Here is an 18,699-nt window from a genome sequence, read left to right as displayed (position 1 = left end):
CCTGTTTTACAACTCAACAGATGACATTGGCACACTTGCATCTGTCAGTGAAGCTGGCCTGAATTCGACCGATTCCAAAATGTGCGAACGCACTCCTTAAAACTTTCCCCTTTGATTAAATTTTTGGTCGCTTTGTGGTTCAGTGACAATTTTTGTTTAATTTCACTCCTGTGATACACCTTGGTTTTACCATATTGAAGGCATGACGTAAATGCAAGAAATCGTTGCTATTATCTAATAAAATGAGGGCAGAATTTCTGAAACCATCACAGGGGTTCAAAGAGGAATATTCAACATTTCTCTTTTCTGCTCTCCCCCCCTTCTCCAATATCCAAACGATGTTGAGTTTACTCAATTTAAGAAACTGCAGGATCAGCAAATCTCTGGAAGCCACTTCTTAAAGCTTAAACCTCCCAGAGACTATAGTCTCTGTGCCCAGCCCCTGGAAGGCGATTTGAAAAATGCTTCCTATATTAAATGGGGGAACGGGATAATTACAACTTGGTGCGGGGTTGGCTTTGGGGTGGGTGTGGGGAGGAATATTAAATTTGCAAGGAATGCACCATCAATTGATGGGGTAGGGGCGGTGACTTGAGACAATGACAGATGGGGAGGAGCAAACCTTGCAGTTAAATAGTTGCTCAGCAACGAGTTTGATTTTTTTTTAAATAGCAGGGAAGTACTGCTTCCTTCACCGTCCTTTTGCAGCCACCGTACAGGGGTGTAATAGGAAGTCCCGATCCTGACCGGGCTGAGTAGTAACTGAACGTGCGGGGTTTTCTGTGAATGGGAGCCGGGCTTCGCGTTGCTATGGGATTCCCGGGCTACGTTCCACTGCTCCTCGCCCTCAGCGCCTGCTGCTTCCTGGCGGCCGCCCGGCTGCCCCTGGTCATCAATACCTGGCCCTTTAAAGCGGCAACGAAGCGAGGTAAGTGCATCGTTAAGAAGAGGGCAACCCAAGTAGCCCCATTTGTGTCAGCCTGTAGATGACCTGCATTTATACAAGAAGAGCTATTGCAAAACAAAAACAAAAATAGCTGGAAAAACTCAGCAGGTCTGACAGCATCTGCGGAGAGGAACACAGTTAACGTTTCGAGTCCGTATGACTCTTCAACAGAGCTATTGCAAACCCGTACACTGCCTTTAATCTAATTCAGTTTCAGACCTAGTTCCAGTACAGCCAGGGCACATCTGGCATCTACCTGGCAATGTGGAAAATTGCCCAGGTATGTCCTGTACACAACAAGCAGGACAAATCCAATCCGGCCAATTACCGCCCCATCAGTCTACTCTTGATCATCAGTAAAGTAATGGAAGGGGTTAACAACAGTGCTTTAGAGCGGCACTTGCTCAGAACAACCTGCTCGCCAATGCTCAGTTTGGGTTCTACCAGGACCACTCAGTTCCTGAACTCATTACAGCCTTGTTCCATACATGGACAAAAGAGCTGAATTCCAGAGGTGGACTGAGAGTCACTGCCCCTGACATCAAGGCAGTATTTGACCATGTGTGGCATCGAGGAGCCCTAGCAAAACTGGGGTCAATTGGAATGAGGAGGAAAACTCTCTGCTGGTTGGAGTTATACCTAGCACAAAGGAAGATGGTTGTGGTTGTTAGCGGTCAATCATCTCAGTTCCAGGACATCACTGCAGGAGTTCCTCAGGGTAGCGTCCTCGGCCCAACTATTTTCAGCTGTTTCATCAATGACCTTCCTTCCATCATGAGGTCAGAAGTGGGGATGTTTGCTGATGATTACACAATGTTCAGCACCATTCACAACTCAGATACTGAAGCAGTCAATGTCCAAATGCAGCAAGACCTGGACAATATCCAGGCTTGGACTGACAAGTGGCAAGGAACATTTGTGCCACACAAGTGCCAGGCAATGACCATCTCCAACAACAGAGAATCTAACCATTGTCCCTTGACATTCAATGGCATTACCATCATTGAATCCCCCCACTGTCAACATCCTGGGGGTTACCATTGACCAGAAACTGAACTGAACTGAACTAGCCATATAAATAATGTGGCTACAAGAGCAGGTCAGAGGCTCAGAATCCTGCAGCGATTAACTCACCTCCTGACTCCCCAAAGCCTATCCACCACCTACAATGCACGAGTCAGGAGTATGATGGAATACCCTTCATTTGCCTGGATGAGTGCAGCTCCAACAACACTCAAGAAACTTGACACCATCCAGGACAAAGCAGCCCGCTTGATGTGCACCACTTCCACAGACATTCACTCCCTCTACCACTAACACACAGTAGCAGCAGTGCGTACCATCTACCAGATGCACTGCAGGAACTCACCAAGCCTCCTTAGACAGCACCTACCAAACCCATGAACACTACCATCTAGAAGGACAAGGGCAGACACACAGGAACACCACTATCTGGAAGTTCCCCTCCAAGCCACTCACCATCCTGACTTAGAAATATATCGCCGTACCTTCACTGTCGCTGAGTCAAAACCCTGGAACTTCCTCCCTAACAGGACTGTGGAGGTACCTACGCCACATGGACTGCAGTGGTTCAAGAAGGCAGCTCACCATCACCTTCTCGTGGGCAATAAGTGTTGGCCTAGCTAGCAATGCCCACATGCCATGTTGAAGTAAAAAAATCTGTTGTTGAAACCCTCATTCATGCCTTTGTTACATCTAGCCTCAACTATTCCAACGCACTGCTGGCTGGTCCACAGATTCTACCCTCCTTAAACTTGAGGTCATCCAAAACTCTGCGGCCCCTGTCTTAACATGCAGCAAGTTCTGTTCCTTTCCTTCCCTGTGCTTGCTGACCTACACTGGCTCCTGATCAAGCAATGTCTTAATTTTAAAAGTTTTGTTGTCATTTTCAAATCCCTCCATGGCCTCGCCTGTCTGTCTCTGTAATCTCCTCCAGCTCCACAGTCCTCCAGGATATCTGCATACCTCTAATTCTGGCTTCTTGTGCATCCCTGATTTTCATTGCTCCACCATTAGTGGAAGCGCCTTCACTTGCCCAGGCTCCAAGCTCTGAAATATTCTTCCTCCATCTCTCTGCCTCTCTCCCTCACTTTCCTCCTTTTAAAGACACTTGTTTAAACATACCTCTTTGACCAAGCTTTTAGCCATCTGTCCTAATATCTCTATGTGGTATGGTGTCACACTTTGTTTTAAGATACTCCTATGAAGTTCCTTGGGGCGTTTTATTTTGTTAAAGATGCTATCTAAATTCAAATTTAGGGCCCGCTCGCCGACGGGAAAATGACGTGGGAAGACGTCGGGAGGAACCCCCGACATCATCCCGGCCCATTTAAATCTTCAGGAAGGCGGGCAGACAGCAAAATCAGCTGTACGCCCACAGACCTGTCTATGGCCTATTGAGGCCATTGACAGGATAATTAGAACAATTAAAGACCCTGCCCGTCCAACCTTAAGGCCCGGCGGGCTTCTGAAAATACATGAAACCTCATCCACCGGCGGGATGAGGTTTCATGTAGGGTTTAAAAAAACTTTAATTAAGTTTGAGTGAAATTTATTAACATGTGCCATTTCATGTGACATTGTCACATGAGGGAGACATGTTAAGGATTTTTTTATTTTTATATTTTTAATGTTTATACAAGTGTAAGTGATCTCCCTGAGACAGCACCTAGCCTCAGGGAGATGTGCGCTCTTTTGTGCACATGCGCGAAAGGGCGCGCTCTCGAATTTGGGGAATCCCCCCCCCCCCCCCCCCCCTGCACAGGAAGCGCATAGCGCTTAAAATGGCGGCGGGGCCTGCTTCTCCAGCAGGGATCGGCTCCCCGCCTGCTGGAGATTGGGTCGGGCCCGCCCACCAGCCAGGCAGAAAATTCTGCCCATAATTTTTCATATGCCTTGTATAAAATTTGACCCCTTAACTTTTAGCTTAAAAAAATTTAGTCTCATAAATTCAATCTTTACACAAATGTACACGGCTGTCTCCTGGACAAGACTGATTTTAGTTCCTGCCAGTCAGCTGGTGGGTAATGCTGGAATTGGGTAGCACCCAGTTGGCAACTACCAGTCCGACTTATTAGGTGCAATGTAAATGCATCATCGCGCCACATAGGAACGTGGACCATGTGATTTGATGGCATCACTTCTGTTTATCAGGTGCCTAGGCCTCCAATATTGCAAATAAGAAGTACGTGCTTATTATTTGGTAGAAGTACATTACCCACCATATGGGTACCTGGGGCTGTGCCTAACATGGCTGATGCAAATAAGGGCCTAACTCCTGTGAGGCTCTGAAGCAAATTTGGCTGGCACTGAACACAGCTAATACCAGGCTGGCTGAATTCAGCAAAACTAGTCGCCGGGTTATCCTGGTCCGAATCAGGGCTGAAATGGAAGTGGGCTGGGGAAAAATGGCAGCCGAGTCGCAGATCTGAAAGTCCCGCCTCCATCACCAGCGCCGGCTATTTTAACTGGCATGGGAAAGAGGGCTGGCTGTGTCCCTGGGATGCCTGCTGTTTAATGTTGCCGGCACCATTTTAAAGGTGGCCAGTTCAGATCCCCGGTGATTTGCATGGAGGCAGTCACGATCGGGAAGTCCTCCTGTTTGACATCTGATGAGTGAGGTCATGAGCTGTGACAGGAAACGTTGCAATCTGCGGTGTGTCTGTGTCACCATAGTCCCAGCTGGCAGGGCTTTGGATACAAAATATAACAATACATTGCCAGGATGGGTGAGGGTAGGTATGGGTGGTGAAGTGGGGGAGGTGGTGGAGGGTGGGTTATGGGAGTTTTGAGTGGCAAGGAGGGTGACGGTATTTATGGGGGTGTTGAGGGTGGGTAGGGATGTGAGGGTGGGTATAAATGGTAACATTGGGTATGGGGGTGTTGAGGGTGGGTATGGGTGGTGATGTTGGAGATAGGGGTGCAAGGGTGGGTATGGTGGTGAAGTTGGGTACAGGGGTGTGGGTATGGGGGTGAAGGAAGTGAGGGTGGATATGGGGTGTTGAGCGTGGCTAGGGGCGTGAGGGTGGGTATGAATGGTGACATTGGGTATAGGGGCATGAGGGTGGGTACAGGGGGAGTGAAAGAGGTGAGGGTGGGTATGGGGGTGTTGAGGGTGGGTATGGGTGGTGAAGTTGGGTGTGAGGGTTGGCATGGTGGCTAGGTGGCCATAAAACTGACTTGCATTGCTTTCGGTATTGTTTTGAGCCGCCAGTGTGCTCACCCACGTAGGCAGGCCTTGAAACCAGGCTGCATCAGCATCGGTCTGCCCGCATATACCTCTGGATCATTTCTACATGGGCCTGTCTCCAGCCCGTAATCCTTGACAAGAAAATAAAGTGGACAGGCTCCTTCCGGACAGAGGCAGAATCGTGAAGTCGGAAAAGTTCCTGACTCCTGATATCTGTCTCGAGCACAAAAATCCGGGCCAGGGTTTGCATGCGTCCTAACTGGTGATCCTTAAAGGGACCACTGCAGGCTATCCACCAGAAATGTAAGTTTGCTAAAAATACTTCAGTATGGAGCCTGAAGTTGCAGCAAAACTTCTCCCACCCCACAATGAAACCACTGCTGATCACTACACATCCACCCCCTCCACCCACCTGATCAGCCCACTCTCATTTGTCTAGTTGCCCACCTTCCAAATCAGATGCCTCCCTTCTTTAATGACCCGCCCTAGGGCAGCTTCAGGTGACTCAGCAGCTCAAAATGCCAAGCTTCTTCTCCAGCGAACTGACTTGCGACACAGAGTATGTGTCCACTGCTTACTGGACTCAGGCCTGAGGCCCAATATTGTGTGCGCCTTGAGCCTGCCTGTTCAGGCTCTGTGGTCATACCTCACTCTTAAGCCTCAACGGCTGGCTAGCACAACCAAATTTCTAGGCCCCAGTATCTTGATCTATACTTGATGCAAAACTCTACTCAAAGATATAAAAGCTTATTACTTAAGGCATCAGAGAAATAATGATTTTAAGAACTGCAATATAATTGCCCATTGTGGCTGTTACAGAGAGTGAGACTTTGGCCCCAGAGCTTTCAAAATATAGTGGGTTAGCTCATTGTAGCATGGTAACATGCCAGTCCTCTTCCCAGACAGTTATTTAACTTTTCCAACACTGTGCCACAATGTTAGTGAAATAGCCCCCATAATGTGCATGTAAGTTGCTACGTGTGGAGGATGCAGATTGAAAATAATTGTCAAAAGAAGAACTGAGAGAATTTCTGTTCCACGGCACGTTATGACGATCTGGAAAGCTCTGCCTGAAAGGGTTGTTGAAGTAGGTTCGACAGTAACTTTCAAAAGGGAATTGGATAAATACTTGGTATTTGCGGGCTATGGGGAAGAAGGAGGGCTGTCAGACTAATGGGAAAGCTCCTTCAAAGAGTTACCCACAGGCACATTGGCCTCTTTGTGCTGTACGATTCTAGGAAGTTAAAATGATCTGAGCAGATTATCTTAAGGAAGCAAATGTTCCTCCATCCCTGCATTATTCAGTCATAATGCGTTTCTTTATTCAGGGGCTTGGAATATTTAAGTAAAACAAATGAGGAAAGCAGTATTGGAAGGATTTTCCATAGGGTAAACGTCAGAAATTGAAGATTTTTTTTTGCTTGATAAAATATATATATTTTAAGTATACTAGCCATTGAAAGTAATCGCAGACATCTATTCCCCTGGCCTCTGTTCTTTATGATTCTGTGGGATGCTTTTTTACCTCAAACTCAAAGTCTAAGTGAAGCTGAGAAAAACGCTGCTGGTTATTCCTACAACTCGGAAGCTATGCATCTCTTACGCCTCGATAAAGGAATAGGCTGCCGTTTGAGAAGTGTTTCCCTTCTCACTTCTAGCTTCCAACCTTTTTTTCATCCTGTATTATTTATAGACGTGACAAGTCCGTGCTGTCTTAAACCTTTCTCTGGCCCTCTACACCTCCAGTATGCTGCCCAACATGTGCATTCTTCCCTGTAGGTGATTAATCATGTTTAAAATTGAGATTTGTCACGTAGTCTTGCAGAACGTCTCACACTCCCCCAGGCCCTCAAAACTATGGAACCTCCTAATCCTACCTTTCTTGACTCTGGTCCAATATTCAAAAACTTAAGAAACCCATTTTTGCCATCAATTAGTCACTGGTTTAGATTTAGTTGATCTGTTCTTTGTCACATTGATGGTATTTGCATTATGGGATTTAAGTTATGACCTTAATATCGCCATTAATGTCAATAAAACCGTGGGGTGCTTAGTTTTGAGCTTTGGTCATTAAGCTATACTTTTTGTTTCTATCTGTACCTTCACCCATTTGCTGCTGGATAAGATTTGATTAAGGATGTGATTAAGGAAAGTCAGCGTGGCTTCATCAAGGGAATATCATGGTTCAAGAGAATATCATGTTTAATTAACTTGCTGGAGTTTTTTGAGGAGGTAACAGAGAAGGTTGATAAAGGAAATGTTGTTGATGTGGTGTAAATGGATTTTCAAAAGGCATTTGATACACTGCCATACAACAGACTTGTGAGCAAAATTCTAGGTTATGGAAGAAAAGGCAAAGTAGGCATTTGGATAAGAAATTAGCTGAGTGACAGGAAACAGAGTAGTGATAAATGGTTGTTTTTCACTTTGGAGAAAGGTTTGTAGTAGAGTTCCTCAGGTTAGTGTTGGGACCCTTGCTCTTCCTGATATATGTTAATGACCTAGACTGTGGTGTGCAGGACATGATTTCAAAATTGCAGATGATACAAAGATTGGAAATGTTGTCAGCTGTGATGGGGATAGCCTTGAACTTCAAAAGAACATAGACATGTTGGTAGATTAGGCAGACAATTGGCAGATGAAGTTCAATGCAGAGAAGTGTGAGATGATTCGCTTTGTCAGGAAAGATATGGTGAGACCGTATAAAATAAAGGGAGAGCCTCTAAAGGAGGTGCAGGAACAGAGGAACCTCAGTGTATACATACATAGGTAATTGAAGATGGCAGGGCATGTTGAGAGAGCAGTTAATAAAGCATATAGTATGTTATTATTTGTTAATAGGGGCATTGAGCACAAGAGTAAGTAGGTCATGTTGAACTTGTATAAAACACTAGTTAGGCCTCATCTGGAGTATTGCGTCCATTTCTTGGTGCCATACTTGAGGAAGGGTGTGAAGGCATTGGAGAGAGTACAAAGGAGATTCACAAGAATGATTCCTGGGATAAAGAACTGTAGAGATGAGGATAGATTGGAGAGGTTGGGACTCTTTCTTTCCTTGGAGAAAAGAAGGCTGAGAGGAAATTTGATAGAGGTATTCAAGATCCTGAGGGATATGGACAAGGTAAATGGTGAGAAACTGTTCCCACTCGAGAACATCAAGAACTAGAGGACACAGATTCAAAATAATGGACAAAAGGAGTATATGTGATGTGAGGAAAAATGTTTTCACTTGGGGTGGTTGAAGTCTGGAACAAACTTCTTGAGAGGGTGGTGGAGGTAGGTTCGATTGAGGTATTCAAAAGGAAATTGGATTGCTACCTGAAAAAAGAGAATGCCCAAGGATATGGGGATAAGGCAGGGGAGAGGAACTAGGTGGAATTCTCTCTGACAGCCAGTGCAGACTTGATGGGCCAAATGGCCTCCTCTGCACTGTAACGACCCTGTGATATGGTGATCTATTTATTTTTGAGATACTGCTCATATTGGCAAAACCGTAGAAATTTGTCTTCCCTATTGAAACTGGATCTTCAATGTTTTTCTAATTTTCACACTTACTCTTCTTCAATAAGACATGATTTGTTTTCCCCACTCAACCAGTTGAAACTTATCTAACACGTGTTACCTGCTTTCTGCCCATTTATGGCTTAAATTGGATGTGTGTTGCATTTAGCATGGGACGCTCTTCAGTCTGGAGGTTCAGCGTTGGACGCAGTGGAGAAAGGTTGCAGTCAGTGTGAGGTTGAGCAGTGTGATGGCACCGTGGGATATGGAGGAAGTCCAGATGAACACGGAGAGACAACACTGGATGCTATGATAATGAATGGGTAAGTCATATACCTGACCATTGCTGCATACTGGGAACTTTATCTGTTTATGAATTAGGACCAGCTATGCAATGAAATAACACACCAATCTTCTATAAATATCTTTGGGCAAAGCAAAATCTAGTTTTCAAAATCTTTGCTTTAGTCCACCACGTTTTTGTTGGTTTCCTATGTAGGTACAATTACCAGACAGTGTGAGGAGGAGGTGGTGTTTCTTCATTTCTCCACATTCCCAAATTGTTTTGGAACGGGTTATGTCTCCCCTCTCCAAATCCCAGAATTGCCTATACTCTATTTTCTTGGTATGTGGTTTTGAAATGAATTTTAATTGCAGTTCAGGATGTTGAATACAATGTGTGTGAATGCAGCAACTGTGATTTGTACACATGGGGCCGAATTTTCATTGCTTAGAGAGGAGAGCAAAGTCGGATGATTTTCAGACTCTGCCAACCCAACTTGGGAGAAGAACCCCCAAAGGTTGGATTTTCATTCTGGGGGATGGGTTCTGACTGGAGTCGGGCTTGCCGCTCCTGGAAACAATGTGGAGGCCTCCGCAGGGGCCACCAGGTACCAAGGCAGGGCTGTTCAAAGGCCCACTTCGGTGCACTGGGACTTGGTCCCAGTCGTAATAAAAGCAGTAAAGTCCTCTAGACCTCGCCCCTCACATCTGCACGCCACCACCCCCCCCGCCCCCCCAACACTCCTCATGGCACATCTGTGTCAACCCATGCCTCCTCATGCCCCCACACACCCCCTTGGCCCCTCATACCCTCCATGCCAACTTATTCCCCTCATACCCCCACATAACCCCTTGGCCCCTCATTTCCACCATGTCAACCCCATAACCCTTTATAGCCCCGAGTCCAACTTAGTGCCAATTCATGCCAGCCGATGGCCCCCACTCACCTGTATAACTTTTTATAGCTCCTATGTTGACTTAGTGCCTACTTATGCCAACCCGTGAGCCTTCGCCTTACACCCTTCATGCCAACTCACCCACTATGCACCATGGGCAGATCTCAGGAGCCATGCTGAGATGAAATAAATTAAAGTTCTAAGTATCTATTACAGACTTCATTATATTTTTTTAAAATGCTCTCCTGGATAAAAGCTCATTCAACATAATTAAATCCCTTCAAGTACTTAATTCCCTAAGAAAATAAACATTTGTATTCATAGCCCCACTTCAAAGACAGCTAATCCCTTTATAACCTCTGAGCTGTCAATCAAAATGTGAACTTACATGTCTTCTACTGTGATAATAGGTTATTGAAGCAGTCAAGCAGCACTAATCCAACAGTGATAGCCCTCAGGTTTATGTCAACAAACATCTATAGAAATTGGAAGAACTGATTTTTTTTTTTCCAACTACAGGCTGGCTGTTTTTTTTTCTCAAAATTTAAAAGGCAGGGTATTTAAATGACTTGGCAGTTCCAAAGACCTTATCCACTTTTTGTGCACATTCATTAATACTGTTAACATCCCCAAAGGGCTACCTTACCTCTCCAAAAGTGAGGTAAGGTACCTCTTCAAAGAGCTCCAGTGGGTTTAGACATTTCTCTCAAATGTCTAAATGAGTCATGTTTCAGAAACCTGGGTGACCAAAATTGTGACCGTTTGATGGCTGCTGCACTTTTAAAATGTGCTGCTGCCTCCATGAGCTGCGGATGTGTGAAATACCTCCCGCTCCTGTTTCCCCTAAGGCAAAAATGGTAGGTGCCAGGTTTGCGGGCGGGACCTCTGGATTCCGGGCTCCTGTGCCATTTTGGCTAAGGCACAGAGGTCCTCCGAGTTGGCCAAAATCCTGGCCTAGATTTCAAGTTGTGACGTAATATTTAATATTTTTAACAAGAACACAGTGGATATAAATATTGAAGTCAAACTGAAAGCGTAGGGAGAAATGAAAGCTCACAACATACCATCACTTAAGTAAAAGATATTTTGAAACCCCTCGCTGTTACATAATTTTTTAAAAAATCTTTTCAGTAACACGATTGAGGTTGGAGCGGTTGGCAATCTTCGAAGAATTAAAAGTGCGATCAGCGTTGCTCGAGCAGTGATGGAACACAGCAGTCATTCACTGTTGGTGGGGGATTCAGGTAATCACTATTGTTTTTCCTTTTGCTTGTTGAAGGAAAAAATAAATTCCACTAATATAGCACCTTTTACAACCTCTGGCTGTAAAATACTTTGGAACAATGTGTTCTGTGGTCACAGACGATGTGAACATTCATTAAGCGGAACCCCTTTTCTCTTTACGAAAGCTCCCGGCTCATCTGTTGGCACCTTGATGGCAACTTGAGTGTAATCTATTGCACTCTGGATATGGGGGAACCCAGCCATCACGGCGAAGCCTCGTGCTTTCTCCGCCTGGCTCTCCTCCACTGTCTGGAAGTGGATGAATGTGCAGACGTGGCTAAAGATAGCATGAGCCACGAGTTTGATGCAACTGTGTGCAGCTGATTGAGAAACGCTGCACAGATCCCCCACTGAGCCCTGAAAAGAACCAGAAGCATAGAGGTTGAGGCCACTGTGACCTTCAAAGGCACCGGCCTGGGGTGTGCTCCCTCGCAGTTGGAGGCAATTTCCGGACCTGTCATGTGACATGTTGCTGTCACTGTGTCCCTGGAGAGGCAGAGTGTCCTGCGGCACTGGACCTCGGATATCTGGAGGTAGTTGGAGCGCTGCCTGAACAATCTAGCTGCTGAGTAATGGCATCTTTGGCGTGCCCACCTGTCCTGGCCTTCCTGCTGGCCCTGCACCAATTGAGCTCGTGCCTCTCCTCTTAAAGGTCTGTCCCTGGGACAGTGCCTGTGCTCACCTGGCCTCCTCTCCCTCCTGCCCCTCTCTTCCTCCTTAGAGGAGGTTCCACAAGCAGAATACACTATCGCCATTAGATGAGATGCAAAGGAGCATTGCCTTGAAGATGAAGGAACACTGTGCTGTAATACTCAGGGGAACCTTCCCGGGAAGATGAGGACCTGAGAAGCTGAAAGGCAGGCTTGACAATCAAACAAGATGCAAAGAAACTCTGGGACAACGTAGTACTCACGTAGTAATGAACTGGTAATGACAGGGAAAGTGCTGCTGCTCCGAGGGTCTTTTACCCCACCCCATGGATGAGGAAATGATTAAAACATGATTTCCGCCCAACCGTTTTGCTCGTGTGATGAGCTAGAAATCGCACGGACAATAGGCTTTTCAATGACCTTAATTGGCCCTTTAATTGTCGGTGGGCACTGCTCCGACTCCCGCACATTCCTGTTGACCTCAATATTGCACAAGTGCGTGATGACGTTGGGACGCATCCCGACGTAATTTCGCGCAAATTTACAGGCATTCATGCCTGACCTTGGGACGCAAGATTCAGGCCAATGTGTCTTGGAAAAGATTCCGATCATAAAACATGAGCAAATTAAGATTCATCATATTGTTATGCTCCAGTATGGCACTGATTAAGTTTGCTTATTTATTTACTGGACAGAAAGGTAAGTCAGGCCTTTGCAAAATGTTACAAGAATTTGGTAATTAGGTTAAAAGTAGATCTCTAATAATTAACTAATCTTTTGAGATAGTGGGTAGTTGTCACAAGCTTTAATGATTCTGTGGAAATTCTGCTTGCTGTCTCCATTGATACAAGAAAAGTACCAGGTACTGAAGGCAGGAATGGACTTAGTCCATCCTTTCGCTTAAAATTGCTGTCAAATCTAAATTTACTTTGGTTAGATCTCTCTACCCTGCTGGCAGCATTGATGGCCAATGTTCCCAAACTGTCTCCTTGCGGAATAGCCAACCTAGAACAGCCCAAACCCAGGAAAACCAAATACAATCTAGAGAATTTGTAGCATTTGTGGTTTTCTTGGACAGGTCTGAATTAGCTCTTATGGGCCCATATGAATACATGGCCCTCGGCATATCCTATGCTCAGGGACGTTCACTAGGGGAACCTGGCAGACAGGCAAATCTCCACTCCAGGATCTCCTTAGAGGCAAGAAAATTGACATTTTTTAAAATGATAAATGCATTTTTTTTGGAGCAAAATCTTGAATAAAAGGGGTGGGGGAATAAAAGGAGTGGGAGGGAAGTACCATCAAATATTGATGGATGGAGTGTCCTAGGCCCAACCATCTTCAGCTGCTTCATCAATGACCTTCCTCCCATCATAAGGTCAGAAGTGCGGTTACTCACTGATGATTGCTCAAAGTTCAGTACCATTCGCAACTCCTTGGATACTGAAGCAGTCCATGTCCAAATGCAGCAAGACCTGGACAATATCCAGGCTTGGGCTGACAAGTGGCAAGTAACATTTGTGCCACACAAGTGTCAGGCAATGACCATCTCCAACAAGAGAGAATCTAACCATCGTCCCTTAATGTTCAATGGCATTACTATTGCTGAATCTGCCCCTATCAACATTCTGGGGGTTACCATTAACCAGAAACTGAACTGGACTAGCCATATAAATACTGTGGCTACAAGAGCAGCTCAGAGGCCAGGTATCCTGAGACAAATAACTCGCCTCCTGACTCCCCAAAGCCTGTCCACCATCTACAAGGCACAAGTGTGATGGAATACTCTCTCTGCTTGACTGGGTGACTGCAGCTCCAACAACGCTCAAGAAGCTTGACAGCATCCAGGACAATGCAGCCTGCTTGATTGGTACCCCTTCCACAAACATTCACTCCCTCCACCATAGACAAACAGTGGCAGCGGTGTGTACCATCTACAAGAAGCACTGCAGAAACTCACCAAACCTCCTTCAACAGCACCTTCCAAACCCACAACCACTGCCATCTAGAAGGACAAGGGCAGCAGATAGATGAGGACACCATCACCTGGAAGTTCCCTCCAATCTATTCATCATCCTGACTTGGAAATATATCGCTGTTCCTTCATTGTCAAAACCGCTGGGTCAAAACCCTAGAACTCCCTCCCTAACAGCACTGTAGGTATACCTAGACCACAGGGATTGCAATGGTTCAGAAGGCAGCTCATCACCACCATCTTCTCAAGGGCAATTAGGGGTGGGCAATAAATGTTTTGCCTAGCCAGTGAAGCCCACGCCCCATAAATGGAATTAAAAGAAAGAATAGTCTGCCTGGAGCACCTTTCCCTAATGAAAAAAGTTTTACTTCCAAAGGATATTTAAAAGGCTGTCTATTAGAAGGGTCATTACAACACTAATATCTGCAGAGTATTTAACAATATTAATATGGCTGGAAAGAAGAGACTTGCTGTCAATGGTTTTTGTCTTGCTCTCATCAAGACAGTCATAAGAATGCCAAATTTCAAAGGGAGCAACAGTTTATACTGCATGAAAAACGTGTGCTGATTAGTTGACAAACTGACTCTGATTGGCCGAGGCTTTGCCATAGAGAATGCACCAGAGAACTATTCTCATGTATGCATTTGTTTAATTCAAAAGAATTTTGATTAATCAGTCAAACAGCATGCCTCTTCGGCTGCTCGTAATAGGCAGAGTACTGACTCTACTCAACCAGCCTGTGCTTGTAAAACTCCAAGCACAATGTTTAACGTTGGATGTGATTCCGGGATTGGACAGCAGTTGCTGTGCAATCCCAAGTGTGCTAAGAATTGCAAATAGCCAATTCAAGATTGTCAGCCAGGTTCCCAATGTAGTTCTCTTAATGCTTGTTAGAAGCTACATATATTCATATGCAGGGACCTGTCCTCTGCAGACAAAAGGATCATGTCCAGGCATTGTGCCTCTTTTTTTTATTGAACAAAAACATTGGGGAAAAATAGTTCCCTGGTACATTCTCCATGTCAACACTGTGACCAATTAGAGCCGACTTGCCAACCAGTCAGCACCCTTTTCTCATGTAGGATAAAATGTTGCTTCCTTTGGAATTTGATTCTTGCTTCTATCCTGATGAGTGCAAGAAAAAAAGCTTTGACAGCATGTCTCTTTTTTTTTTCTCTGCAAAACTCCAGTTCTGTACTATCAAGCGACTTATATTAATTATTGATAGTCATGTACTCAGATATCTTTAAGCTCTTCACATAAATACAATATTTTTCCAACAGCATCAATTTTTGCTCAGAATATGGGTTTCCTAAGTGAAGATTTAACAACGAATAAATCTCTGTCTATGCACTCAGAATGGCTGAGCAATAAGTGCCAGCCCAATTTCTGGAAGGTGAGTATCACGACCACAAAGAACAAATGTTATTAAAAATTTTAAATTCTTTTCAGATAGGATGCCAGGTCTGAAATGAAAATTAATAATTTTACATTACTGCCAGCTATTATGAAAAAAAAAATCTGATTTTCACAGAATGTCTTACCAAATGCTAAAATGTCTTGTGGGCCATACAAACGAATGAAGGGGCTGTGGTCAAAAAAACATAGATTGCCAGCACACATGGTCAATGTTCACAACCATGACACCATTGGTAAGTTCTTCCCTTATATTGTTAGATATTGATGTGTGTGTGGTATAGAAGGTTGATAATCGGTTTATTGAAAAATCGTCATGGTGGAAGGTGTCGAATTGTGATGACGATGCAAATAAAACAAGTAATCATAATTCACTACATAGTTATAGACAATCATTACAATAAAAATAAAGTACAAAATAATAAAAACATTGCACAATTATGAACACTACAGCGTGCAAATAATTACACTATGTTGGAAATTGCAGCTCTCCAGATTTAAAATGAAAAGTCTGCTACACTCTGCATTTTGTATTAAAGTCCATAGATCACCTGTTGTCAGATTGAGTTCAGTAAATTCTCAATCATTTATTATTTTGAGGATTAACTGTTATTAAGTAGGGGATTGGGCTGTCTCATAGTCTATTTATCCTTTATCTTATTTGTGCAATGGTGGCTTTTCTCCTTAATTCTGTCACACGTTTACTTTTGTGTGATTGTGGCAAAAAAAAGTAAATGGGACTTTTAGCATGAAGGCACTTTGTGCAGCCGTAAAGAGTTGCAGATTCATGTATGATTTTTGCCAAATTGAATTTTTGAATTTAGGTATGCTTGTGATTGATAAGAGTGCAAGTATAGCAGCTGGAACATCTACCAATGGTGCAAGACATAAAATCCCAGGGTATGTGTTCTGATCTTTTTAAGCTTCTAGTGAACAACATCTCTCCCTGTTGTACATTAGCATAAGCGTTGTTGAGTAGATATCATTTGGGCCAGTCTGATCTACTTTTAAAGTTCTTTAGTCTAAGGCAGTGTCCTCATCCATTTTATTAACAAATTTTAAATGAACCTCAGGTAACATTTGGTGTTGGCAATTGCCAAATATCATTCATTATTGGAATATGAGTTACAGTAAGATGACTTCTTGTTTTGTTGTCTTCAGCGCGTTACTTCCATCGCGTATTTGTTTTTTTTACTTAGCTGGCATAATGCTGTGGTTAAGTGGAAATTTAAAACTAAATTGATAAGACAATTAAACTATGGAATAAAAATCTGGAGGGCAATCCACTCCGCTACATTACTGCCCAGGCAGTGAAGTTGAAAATTGTCCCCATGATGTAAAACTGTTTAACAGATGGCTGTTTATTGGTCTGAATATATGTTTTAAATGTGTTTCTAATGCTTCAATAAATAACACTGCACCTCGTAAAATTGGGTTGAAAGCAACCTAGCACTATCTGTATGTCTCAGCATCTGTAGCATATTAATTGATGAATTTTGTTTTAAAACTTCGCTAATATCCCCTGTCAGCTTGTTAACAACAACTTGTATTTATAATGCACCTCTAATACAAAGTGCGTCACGAGAACATTATCAAACAAAGTTTGACACCAAGCCATATGAGATATTAAGGCAGATGAAGAGGGTAGTTTTAAGGAGTATCTTAAAAGAGGAAGTTAGGTGTAGAAAGGGAATTCCAGAGTTTCAGCCTTTGGCAGCTGAAGGCATGGTCACTAGCGCTGGAGTGAATACAACTGGGATCCTCAAGAGAGCAGAGTTGAAGGAGCACAATTGGAGGATTATAGGGCTGGTGGAGATCAGAGGTAGGGAGGGGCAAGGCCATGGAGAGACTTGAAAATAAGGATGAATATTTTAAAATAGAGGCATTGCTTAATCTGGAGCCAGTATAGATCAGCAAGCATAGTGGTGATGGGGGGAACGTGATTGGGAGTTTGTTAGGACATGAACAGCAGAGTTTTGGATGAGCTTGAGTTTCTGAAAGGTAGAATGAGGAAGATCAGCCAAGAGTGCATTGGAAGAGCCCAGTCTAGAGGTAACAAAGGCATGGTTGATGGTTTCAGCAGCAGATAAGCTGAGGCAGGAACTAAATCGGGGCTGTTATGGAGTTAGCCTTAGTGATGGCACAACTATGTGGTCAGAAGCTCATCTCAGGGTCAATATGACTTCCAAGTCTAGTTCATCCAAGAGACAATCGCTGGGAAGGAGTTTGTGTCTAGGCAATGAAGTTTATGGCAGGGCTGAAGACAGTATTTAATTGGAGCTAATTTCTGCTAATTCAGTACTGAATGTCAAACAAGCAGTCTGATAATTTAGAGACTGGAGGTATTAAGAGAGGTGGTGGTAGGGTATAGCCTAGTGCACGCGGTGTACATGCAAAAACTGACACTGTGCGCTCCTGAATGATGATGTGCTCCTGAATGATGTTTCTAAGAGGCAGAAAGTAGATGAGAATTAGGAGCGGGCCAAGGATAGATCCTTGGCGGGGGGCACCAGAGGTAACAATGTGGGAGCAAGTAGAGAAGCCATTTCAAGGGATTCACTGGCTATGAATGGATAGATAAGAATGCAACTAGATGAGTGTAGTCCCACCTAGCTGGAAGATGGTAGAGAGGTGTAGGAGGTAGAATGTATGGTCAACTGTGTTCAAGTTTGAGAAGGATGACATGGGGTAGTTTTCTTTGGCATGCTTTGCTAAGAGCTGCTTTGGCACTGTGGAAACCTGATTGGCAAGATTCATACAGTCAACTGTGGAAAAGATGGGCAGGTAATGGGGAGGCGACAACATCATCAAGAACTTTGGAGAGGAAAGGCAGATTGGAGATGGCGCAGGAACAGTTCTGGAAAAGGCCAAGGGTTGTTTTTATCTGAGGAGAAGACGAATGACGACAGATTTGAAGGAGGTGGGGATGGTATCTGAGGAGAACCATTAACAATATATTTTCATATTCATTCATGAGATGTGTGTATTGCTGGCTAATCCATCCCTAATTGCCCTTGAGAAGCTGCCTTCTGGAGCTGCAGTGCATATGGTGTAGGTACGCCCACAATGCTGTTAAGGGAGCTCCAGGATTTTGACATGTTGGCTAACATGGAAACCAGGAAGGGAAGTTGGGTGGTCACCAGTTTAATGGGAATATGGTCAAGGGACTCTGGGTGGGTCTAGGGAATGGGAGGGAAGTAGCTAATTGGATGGATTCAATCTCAGTGCCAAAGAAACCCCTAAGCTCTTGACACTTATTGTTGGAGATGAGATTGGAGGAAACTAGAGAGGGATTTGCGAAGACCATTTACTGTAGAGAAGTCAGAGGCTATCTTTGCATCCCAGGATGATCCTGAAATGGTGAGCAGTTTTGGCAGACAAGAGCAGAACCCAATAGTGCTTTATGTGGCCCAGCCAGATCTGGTGGTAAATAACTAAACCATATCTATTGATTCTGCATTCCTTGAACTTAAAGGAGTGGAGATGAAGGCCATATCAGGAGGATTGGCTGGGGTGAGAGAGAGGCATTGTTTTAATG

At 44.2% G+C, this 18,699-nt stretch overlaps 1 protein-coding gene across 1 annotated transcript in view; it reads left to right on the top strand.

The window, feature by feature from the left end:
• The first annotated feature begins 697 nt into the window (after nucleotides 1-697).
• The window catches only part of LOC144692700 (N(4)-(beta-N-acetylglucosaminyl)-L-asparaginase-like), a 31,252-nt gene continuing 13,250 nt past the window's right edge, over nucleotides 698-18,699 (top strand). The window contains exons 1-6 of the mRNA XM_078561792.1: nucleotides 698-928; nucleotides 8,827-8,980; nucleotides 10,967-11,079; nucleotides 15,029-15,141; nucleotides 15,280-15,397; nucleotides 15,986-16,061. Coding sequence (XP_078417918.1) covers nucleotides 787-928; nucleotides 8,827-8,980; nucleotides 10,967-11,079; nucleotides 15,029-15,141; nucleotides 15,280-15,397; nucleotides 15,986-16,061 — 716 coding nt within the window. The 5' untranslated portion in view covers nucleotides 698-786. The remainder of the gene's footprint in view (nucleotides 929-8,826; nucleotides 8,981-10,966; nucleotides 11,080-15,028; nucleotides 15,142-15,279; nucleotides 15,398-15,985; nucleotides 16,062-18,699) is intronic.

Source organism: Cetorhinus maximus, chromosome 2 (assembly GCF_964194155.1).
Source record: "Cetorhinus maximus chromosome 2, sCetMax3.hap1.1, whole genome shotgun sequence".
Taxonomy (NCBI): domain Eukaryota; kingdom Metazoa; phylum Chordata; class Chondrichthyes; order Lamniformes; family Cetorhinidae; genus Cetorhinus; species Cetorhinus maximus.
This window is presented reverse-complemented; position numbering and strand designations above follow the sequence as displayed.